The sequence below is a fragment of the Limulus polyphemus genome, unplaced genomic scaffold (assembly GCF_000517525.1).
Source record: "Limulus polyphemus unplaced genomic scaffold, Limulus_polyphemus-2.1.2 Scaffold1217, whole genome shotgun sequence".
Classification (NCBI taxonomy): Eukaryota; Metazoa; Arthropoda; class Merostomata; order Xiphosura; family Limulidae; genus Limulus; species Limulus polyphemus.
Window position 1 is genome coordinate 34,616 of NW_013666827.1, and position 10,566 is coordinate 45,181.

Here is a 10,566-nt window from a genome sequence, read left to right on the forward strand (position 1 = left end):
AAATTACATTATTATTATAATTCAAACACAGCCAGTATAAATATGGTGAAGAAAATATTCATTTAACACGAGCCAAGTCTTATCTCCTTAAACACGAGCGGGTGCTGATAGCATCTGGTCAAAAATTCCAATTTACTTGTCGCTTTTTCTGAAAACTAATCCAAACAATGTTATTATCAAATTACATGAAAATACTCGTGTAATTTAAGTGATAGTTTAAGATATGCTGAGACTTTCTTCAAGTAATGGTTAATATATATTTGAAAAACTTTTCATTAGCAGGATTTGGTACTTCCTGATGTTTATTTATGTAGGGTATCTTGAATTACAAAGTTTCTTCTGGCATTACTAAAATCAGAAATCTGAAACCATTTTAATTTCTGCAGTTTGAAATGCACTTTCTTCTAGAATTGCTTAATTTTTTTATAAAGGCAACTCCTTTTTTTTTATCACTGAATATGTTAAGTATTATACATACCAGCAGTTTTTAAGGATTAAAACTATTGGAATGATACGTTTTTTATAGTTTCATGGTTTTGTATTTAATTAAACTTTTTAGTTACATATTGTGTGTATTTTTTTTAACCAGTTAATTTCCTTTTGTTTCCAACATTATTAAAAAAAAGGAACTCTAATTTACAATGGAATTAATTAAACAAGGTTGAATACTTAAGCCCATCATAGTGATGTTCTAATTGTTTTTAATATGTGTTTTAGGTTCAGGAATTTGAACATATCAATGGTTTATACAGCATGCCTGCTGAAGACCTGATGTTGAGGTCAGCACCTGAAGGTTCTCAAATAGGTGTTCAATCCACATCTACCACCTTCACTACAACTCCTGTTACCTCATTACCTAGCAACAATACTTCTCCTGTCCCTACTCCTTTAGATAGTAAGGCATCTACCCCAGCTCCTACACCAGTCTCCAGTATCGCGGAAGAGAATGGAAAAGAACTAATTGACAATGACAATGAGATGACTAACAAGTCTGAAGAAACTAAAGAGGTATTAGTTAAATATAAAGATAGAGTTGAAAACTAGAATTATTACAAGAAAAACTGTGCAAATAAAATTAAAAAATAATAATAAAAGGTGTGAAATTATAAGCGAAACAAGGTTTTATCAACATTCTGCTTGTAATTAGTAAAGGAATATTAAAGGGGGGGGGGGCATTACCATAAAATAATGTATCTCAAAAGATTGAGATAAGAAATAAGTTCCCAAAGAGTTTGGGTAGCATAGTGCACACTGAAGTGTAAATATTTTTTATGAAGAGAAATGGCCAGTATCGAGTGAAAATTCTTTAATTCCTCTATGTCGCACCTTACAGCTTTATCAAGAGGTAGATACCTTACTGAACACAAGACCAGTCTTAACATGACAAAATAGTTGATGTAACAATATCAGTGCTTTCTCGTATGTCATCTGACATGTAGTCACATTATTGACAATGAAAAGGTAATGGTAATAAATTTCTTTTGTAATAAGGTGTAGAATATATTTGGTTTTAAGTACACTTACTATTTACAAGTACATATTTATTTGGCTTAAATGTTCATGAGTCATCTTTTGTTGATTTTAAGCGAATATATTTTAACATATGTGTACTACTGTTACATTTTTATTGTTGATATCATGGTCGCACGTCAGATGGTACGTGAGAATGCATGTTTGTTATCTTGTATTATTATATTAGCTGTTTTGTTCTGTTAAGACTAGGACTGTGTTCAGTAGGGTGTCTACCTTTCGATGAAGCTGTAAGGTGAAACATTGACGAATTAAAGAATTTTCACTCGATACTGGCCTATTCTCTTCATAAGATATACGATAAAAAAAAATATTTAACCTAGAAATCAAGTATAATATTCTAAAGACAAATTTTCTCACTGAAGTTCATTCTTTTTACTTTATATTTTTTATGAAACCACATGTCGCAAATAGGTTATAGGCTACACCTGTTTGCTGTGAATCGTGTTTTCTTGCTAAATAGTGTGGTTAGTTTGTTGTCTTTATATTATCTCCTTTTTTCTTTACCTACTATATTTGGGAATGATTGGAACAATTAAAATTATTCTGTTTTTGTTCGGTATCTATATTTGTACACTGTAATCACCGTAATAGGAAACTACAAAATCCAAAGAAGTAGAAGAAAAGAAACCTGAAGAAGATAAAAATTCAGAGAAGAAAGAAACAAAGGAAGAAGAACCAATGGAAGTGGATGATCCAGGTGCTGTACCATGTTTTAACTTATGTAAAGAAATGTGTTCCTCAGAAGTGTCTGTTTTGTTCCTATGATCAAAAAGAAAATTTTGATTGTCTCGTATGATTATATTTTCTAACTTGATAAAAACATACAAATGTTAATACTTGCGAGTGTTGCTTAATACACACTGCCTGGTAAATGGCTTTTTTTTTTCATGCGATGTTACAGTTGGTACATAATTCATCAGCTAGATACTTAAGTGTAAGCTCAAGTTTACATAATAGTTATGATATCTAAGGGATATTAATCAGTTGGGTGTGACCAAAAACTATCACTGCTTCTATTAATCACGATCACTGGGCACATGATAATTGCCTACATGATAAATGGGCATTAAAAATGATTTGTAGAATAAAATAAAAGAATAACATTTTGCCATGTAAATTCCTGGTGATTTTGTAAAAAAAAAAACTTATCTTCATCTGGAAATTTATTTTGAATATCTGTAGGCATCACATGGTTCTCTCGTTACTTACTTAAAAAAACTGGTCTGACCTTTGTGGTATTCTCCGTAGAAGTCTTAAGATGATATAAATTTCAAGTATAGGAGAGAAATTGTTGTTGGAAGATAGTCCTGAATATAATAACTTAAGCTTACATAAGTTCTCACAAGAGAATCTCATAAAGATATAAACCACAGTTATGTAGCGTTCATTTTCCATTCTAAGATATTACTGGCATAAACAATAAAATAATTCAACAATTAAAAAAAGTTCTTGATATACTCAATTGTAAACTTTACTTTTGTACTTTCAGTTTCCCTTGAATATCAAGTTGATTCAATATGTTGTTGTTTTTTCTTTTCTGTCCTCATGTAACAAATAATGAATAGTCTCATCAGGGTTTGTACATTGCTTTAAAACACTCGAATTTTATCCAAATAGCTCCTGGTCCTTGAAAATCAACAGGTGGATCTATATAGAGTTTATTCATATTTATCTTGTCTAAAACACACTCAGTAAACCAGAATATTTTCTCCTGGTTCATTGCTATTCTTTCATTTGCATTGTTTGTTTATTTTACACAACAACTGGAAGTTGTACTTTTAATAATAAATAACTTGTTGAAGAAAAGCCTATGCTTTGGCAAGAAAAGGATAGTAGCAATCTACTGTAACTTAGCCAAGCATTGTGCAGAATCAGGACAAAGGAGACTGGGGACTTTTTGCTAACGAATCAACCAAAATAAAACTTAGTTGAATGGATGGCAACTGCCTGTTGTAGAAACACAAGTGTAGAGGACAACGTTTCAGAATTCTTCCGCCTTTCATCATGAAGTCAGACTGTGTATGGTGTAGTCAGTCTTTATAGTTACCAGACACCATACACACACTGACCCGATGACGAAAGGCAGAAGATTTTCAAAATGTCGTCCTCTACACTTGTGTTTCTACAACAGGCAGTGTGCCATCCATTCAATTAAGTTTCGTCATGAATACTCTGCCTAAACAATCTATCAAAGAATCATACCTAGCATTTCCCCAAAAATTTCTTTTTAAAAAAAATATCATTCTTTTTTAAAAGCTTCTATTCAAATACAAGTGATCAAAATACTCAAACATTATGCAGGTCATTGAAACCAATAAGCTAATATAAATTAATATTTTAATTCATGATAACTGTATCCACGTTATCTAAAATGGAAGATTATTGCTAAAAATTCATTCTTTTTATTCCTGAAAACCCTAAAAAGTCCTTGAATTGTATTTAAAAAGTAAATGAAGTATGAACCCTGTGGTAGATTCATAGTGTTATTGTAAAAATAGGAAAGTTTAAATAATTTTATAGTATGTATAACTGTGTTTAAATGATTTTATAGTATGTATAACTGTGTTTAAATGATTTTATAGTATGTATAACTGTGTTTCCTGGTCTTTTTATTATAGTATTAGTAATTATCCAGCAGTGCAACATAAATATTTTTTAAACGGAAAGTTGTGACCTTTAGTGAGTGGAAGTTCGTAGGTCATTGAGTGAATGATAGTTTGTTGCTGTTTTTTAACCCAGAAGAAAAGAAAACCCATCATTAACAGTTGGATAAGTATTTAAATTGAAGTAGTTATGATTCTAGTAAACTACAACGAGTATTATAATTTCATCCTTTTTATTAAAACTTAGATACTGACAGAAAACAAGAAGAGAAAGATGGAGATAAGAAGCAAGAAATTAAGGAAGAAAAGGAGAAAGCAGGTATGATATTGAATTTGATGATTACTTGTGTTATTTCAAAACAATAAAGATTACAATGGAGAAGTTTACACTCATATTTGTGTAACGGGTAAACCGGTAATGTTCATTTGATATTTTGCAGTTATTTTAATACTAAGTTGTGGTATTACTTTCTTTGAATGGGAGATATTGTTTTTGTGTGATTAATGTGGACTGATTGTGTTGGTAGATTCAGAAACAAAGGTTGAAAATAAATCTGAAAAAGATGAAAAGCCTAAGAACAAAGTAGATGAAGAAGGAGAGCCCAAGGTGGATTCACAGTTTCACCAGTCTCAACAAGACAAGAAGTCAGATCAGACCAAGCAGAAGAGAAAATTTATGTTTAACATCGCTGACGGAGGCTTCACAGAACTTCACACACTTTGGCAAAATGAAGAAAAAGCTGCTGTTCTTGGAAGGGAATATGAGATTTGGCATCGTCGTCATGACTACTGGTTACTGTCTGGCATTGTCAAGTATCCTTCTCGCAGTGTTTAGTTTAATTTGAAGAATGATGTTTGGAAAATGTTGTTTTTTTCATCTCCTCAGTTAGTCCTTAATTTGATGTGATAGCATGCAAATGAATTAATCTTTCTTTGTTGTTATACACAAAGATATCTGTGTTCTCCCCACTGTGCATGCATCAAAATGCAGTTTTTAGCATTAAAAGTCCTTACCACTGAGTTATAGTGGAGCCAAAAAAATATGCATATTGTGTATAATCTCTGGGCCTATTGCATCATTTTCATTTTTCAAAAATGCATTGCAACCTTGAAAGAAGACCAAGACCACCCAATATCCTTTCACTTAAACAACGAGAAATAGGAATAAATTTGGAAACAATTGTGCATTCAGAACTTATTAAACTTTTTCAAAGTTAGAAATTAATCTCTGCTGTTTTAGGAAGTGTTGATATTTTTTAATCATTTTTGAAAGTTTTGGGATAAACTAGTCTTACGTTACGAGCTTCTTATTGTGAGACATGCAGTGCTAAAGTATGTAGCTCTTGACAAAATTCAGAGTACGCATGATCATAGAAGTAACTAAATCGCAAGTAATGAATCCAAAATACTCAAGTTTTCTTGTTGTTCCGAATTTGTAGTGCATATTGAAGGGATTTAGATATTTTGAAAATAAAGTTAGACAAAAGAACGACCGTTACACTCCAGATGATAATAATAATAAAATTTTTTTAATTTCAGCCTATGTTTTGCCCTTGTGGCTTCATCAGAACTAGTGGTTCTTGTATTACTAGGCCTGATAAAGCAGTAAGGGCAAAACATTGGCTGAAAAATTGTTTAATTGTTTTTTATTATTATTATCTGGATAGTAAAGGTCATTCTTTTTTTTCTGACTTTATTACCAAAGTATCAAATTTCTGAAAATGTGATTTACCTATACTTTTAAATGATCATATCTGTCAATAAAACATACAGTAAAATTTGGAATAAGAACAAAACAACAACTCCATAATGAATACATTAAAAGTATTATAATATATTCTAAAATTCAATAAGTAAGAAATTTATTCCACTCCCCTATTTTTGTATGATCCCTGTAATACTTGTGTAATTAGTTTTATGTATAACTCTTCATTTCTGTTAATGTTTTAGTAACAAGTCTATGTATGCTATGTGGTGTAGGCCCTTATTAAGCCAGATAGGATACAGTGTTGTTTTTTTAATAAAATTGGAGGGTTTTTCTGAACTTCCTTTATAGACATGGTTATGGAAGATGGCAAGATATCCAGAATGACTCAATGTTTGCTATAATCAATGAACCTTTCAAAATGGATGTTGGCAAGGGCAACTTTCTTGAAATCAAGAACAAGTTCCTGGCTAGAAGGTTTAAGGTAAGCAACAAGAAAAATATAAGTGCTTCGACATGTTAGAGTTTCATATTTTTTTTATATTGGGGGAGGGGGTCTGTCTTCATTCCCTGTATTTTGATAGTGGTATACCATTTTTATGTTGCTGTTGTTTCTTTATCTACAAATGATCAGTGTTAACATAAACTTTTTCTGGAAAGAAAAACTGATGTATACAGAATCTAGAATCTTTAGATAACAGCTTGATAAGATTTGACCAGACATAATCTTGTGAGACATTCTACATGAGTAGAATGTATCTTACATAATGTTATTCTCTTATTTAAAAGTTAATATTTATTGAGTTTCCACTTTATCGAATGTCTTGTTTAGAGGGCAAACAATGTTTTATTTAAGGACTCAAAATGCGTCTATTTTATTATGACTGTTAACATTTTAACAAACCTAATATTATAAAGTAGAAGAATCTTAAAAAGTGTTTTTGTTTTCCTAACAGCTCTTGGAACAAGCTTTGGTCATTGAAGAACAGCTACGTCGAGCAGCGTATCTGAACTTGACCCAAGATGGCAGCCACCCTGCTATGGCACTAAATGCAAGGTAGACATTGCATTTCTGGAAACTTTATATGTGAACTATTTGTACAATTGATTGATACTGACTTGGAATTCTAGCAGTAGGAAGTAATATGAAATACATTATGGAGACAAAATAGAAAACTAATAAACGTAATCATTTTTCTAAATAGCTTGATACAGAGGAATGATATTCATATATTGAGTTAGTTATTAAGCTATGACCAACCAAAATAACGTTTCTGCAGAGAAACTTGCACAATTGAGCATTTAGAAGAGTAATGGGCTCCGAATCTACACCCTAACCCAAACTGGAGAAGGACCGTCATCAGTTAAGATAATGTTTACAAAAGGGACAATGAAGCTAATACAACCACACATACTTCTAATGCCAAGTTACAGTGGAAGATTTGTGGAAAATGTGTAAAGAGATATGGTCTTTCTTTCCCTTTACACGGGGGCTTGTTACCATGGGAACTCGTGATTCAGGCAACATCGAGTAATCATGAGTTTGAAACTAACCATTGTTCTCTTGCTTGTGATAAAAATGTAAAAATAACCTTTTTACAAAACTAAAGTTCAAAAAGGTTTTAAGAGAGGATCTAAAAATATTCTTAAGTTTAAAAGTTTATACGTAGATTTAAAAAGTTTAAACTAAATTTAAATTTTTACTTCTTTTTTATGTGGCTGGTCAGGAATTTTGTCCTTTTCTACTACTTTTGTTTTTCTTTGCATACATAAAATTATGGGAATATTATTCTAGAAAATTGTACTTTTCAGGTTTGCAGAGTTGGAATGCTTGGCAGAATCTCACCAACATCTGTCCAAAGAGTCTTTGGCCGGGAATAAGCCAGCCAATGCTGTCCTACACAAAGGTAGGGGGTGGTTTGTCATTTTAAGTACAATTAGAGATGAATATTATGTTAATTATTCTCAATTAGAACTAAATTGTCAACCTGATATGATTTTTCTGGAGAGAATGACAGCCACTTCTCGTTTGGCTGCTGAATAAATAATTACGTTAGGAAGAGCAAAAGCTGTAACTTAACTATGTTGTAAAAATTTGGAGGCATATCACTTCTTTTTATTATACAAATATCAGACGAGTGTAATTCAAGTCCCTTTTCATTGAGATATTTTCAACAAATTAAGAATGGAAATCAAGAAAACTAAAACTGAAAAAAAAAAGGTAGATCTAGGGTTTTCTTTGAAATATTGTTTTAGTTTAACAAGTCATCACATTCCCTTCATATTTTACATTGTATTACTTCTGCTTGCCCCTCCAGTTACACAGCAGTATGTTTGTGGGCTTGCAATGCTAGAAACTGGTTTTTGATACCCGTGGTGGCCAGAGCACAAATAGTCCAGCTTTGTACTTAAACTACAAACAAATACTTGTGCTCGTGTGAGTGTTTGTAAGCCTTACATGTGACTTTTTTTTTTTTGGAAATAAATATTTATTTTTGGCAGTCATGATATGCAGGATTATGCTGAGGATTTCATGAAGGCAGAACTATAATACTAATTTTACCATTAATTTTTGTTTTGAGGTTAACACTATGCCCATTTTAAAGATATATTTTTTTATTAGTGCTCAACCAATTAGAAGAGCTTCTTAGTGACATGAAGTCGGACGTGAGTCGACTCCCCGCTACACTTGCTCGAATACCACCAGTGGCACAGAGACTTCAGATGTCTGAACGGGGAATACTGTCTCGACTGACAGGGCAACCTCAAACTGGTGTTACACTGCCTCCCACACAATTACCAACCTTTGCTGCACAGAGTGGTCCCCATCCAGGTTTGTAAAAAAATAACTTTTTTTTTTTTTTTTTTTTTTTTAATAGAGTACCCATCTCTGATGTTCTCACAAATGATATTGGTTTTATTTCTTTATATGATGGTATTTCTTCCAGTGCTGCTCTTTTCCAGGCTTGTTTAGTTCTTTTCATTGTAGCTTTAATAATTTGAAGTTAGGATGCGTAATTTGATATATTTACATTCTAGCATGTTTTCATGTTGTATTGGTTTTGTAAGTCTGCGAATTTTAGTTACATGAGGTATACTGTTACTTTTATAAAAGTAGTTATAATCACTGATTATTTTATTTGTTTGTGCTTAACCTACAAACAATTACTTCGTCTCATGTGTGTGTTTATAACCTTTACATGTGACCTTTTTTGTTTGAAAATATTTATTTTCAACGGACATGATACGCAAGATAAACTGAACCTTTTATATATTTATTTATTTATTTTGCAGGTTTTCCTCCAGGAGTGCCACCTACATCGTTTTCAGGAACTAATTTTTCTGGGTATAGAGGTCAGTTTCCTTTGCCATCACAGCATCTCTTATCACACTCATCATTCCCAGGAGGAGGTTAGTGGTTTAATTTGTTTATTACACATCCGTACATGTTTGGAAAGGCTTGTACATAAAGGTGGGTGGAGGGAGGGTCTTTTGGGTTAACCAGTATTAGTCTTAAGATTTTTAAGTAGATTGTAAGCTGTTTTGATGTTAAATTATCGTAATATTTTAGAACTCTGTCGTGAGATCTCTTTTATGTATGTTATACTTGACTTTTTTTTGTGATGTCGGTCATTTAAAAATATTCTGTATGTGGACAGTGAAAAATAAATGAGGAGTAAGTAATTTCTTGAAATATTGTTTGTTATAGTGACAGTCAGGATAAGGTAATAGTTACTTGGATAAATATTGTGCGAATGTAATGAATTTTTAGAGCCAAAATATGAGATTCACTTCCTATTCTTCAAAGATACTTACTGTTGTTTAAATACAATTTATAGGATTGTCTAATAAAATAGCGCCATTTTAGCTATATTACATTTTATCAAAACTTAGTGTAATTCAGAAAAAAATTAATGCTTCATTTTTAGTTTGTACTATGTGTATAAGTACTTATTGGGTGTTATGGTAACTCTTTGTGCATTTATTGGGTGTTATGGCAACTGTGTGTAGTGGCTGTTTTGTGTGTGTGTAAGGCTATACCTTTAATACTTCCACAAGTTTTTGCTCAGTTGTATTATATTATTTAGTATGTGTCAAAATAATAAAAAACTCGTAAGTTTGGTTTTACGTTAAAACAAAAGGTGTTTCACCTGCTCAAGTAGTTATCTGTTGCAAATAAAGCGCAACTAGAGAAAATGTTTTGAGGAACACGATTTAAAATGATAATTTTTACAAATTCTTAATGCTTCAGTGCATTTCTTTTTGTTTTCAAATAGGACAGCAAGACTAATATAGAACAAAAAGCTTTTTAACTAATCATCAACAAGAGTCTTTTACGTAAAGTATTCTTATTATCACAGTAACCCTAATATAGTTTTAAATATTATATTTCTGAATTTTGTTTGTGCCCATTTTAATTGTTTTGAACTTAAAAGTGCTAATTTTTCAGAACCAGATGACAAAAGTACCTTTTTCTTTGCTCAATTTTCATATGTACATGTATTTAAATTTAAAAATATTATTAAAGATACGTTGTTAAAAAATGAACCTATATACAAAATGACAATCCTCGCATGTGTGGAAAAAAATTGTCAAATTAGTCTTAAAATATACACCTGGAAAAAAGTTAAGCACCCCCAAATATTTTTCAGGATTGCTTATTGAAAATAAGGTTTAATTTCATGATGTTGAGCAATGTTCATAATTTCAAACATAATTAAAAGG

The 10,566-nt window shown here is 31.5% G+C and overlaps 1 protein-coding gene across 3 annotated transcripts in view; it reads left to right on the forward strand.

Annotated features, from left to right (window-relative positions):
* Positions 1–10,566, forward strand: part of LOC106462656 (chromodomain-helicase-DNA-binding protein Mi-2 homolog) — a 48,282-nt gene that overhangs the window by 31,758 nt on the left and 5,958 nt on the right. For all 3 annotated transcript variants that reach the window (XM_022389971.1, XM_022389970.1, XM_013922600.2), the window contains 9 exons: positions 718–1,008; positions 2,125–2,230; positions 4,384–4,455; positions 4,664–4,949; positions 6,193–6,325; positions 6,798–6,898; positions 7,654–7,748; positions 8,465–8,674; positions 9,136–9,252. In XM_022389971.1, the coding sequence (XP_022245679.1) occupies positions 718–1,008; positions 2,125–2,230; positions 4,384–4,455; positions 4,664–4,949; positions 6,193–6,325; positions 6,798–6,898; positions 7,654–7,748; positions 8,465–8,674; positions 9,136–9,252 (1,411 nt within the window). The remainder of the gene's footprint in view (positions 1–717; positions 1,009–2,124; positions 2,231–4,383; positions 4,456–4,663; positions 4,950–6,192; positions 6,326–6,797; positions 6,899–7,653; positions 7,749–8,464; positions 8,675–9,135; positions 9,253–10,566) is intronic.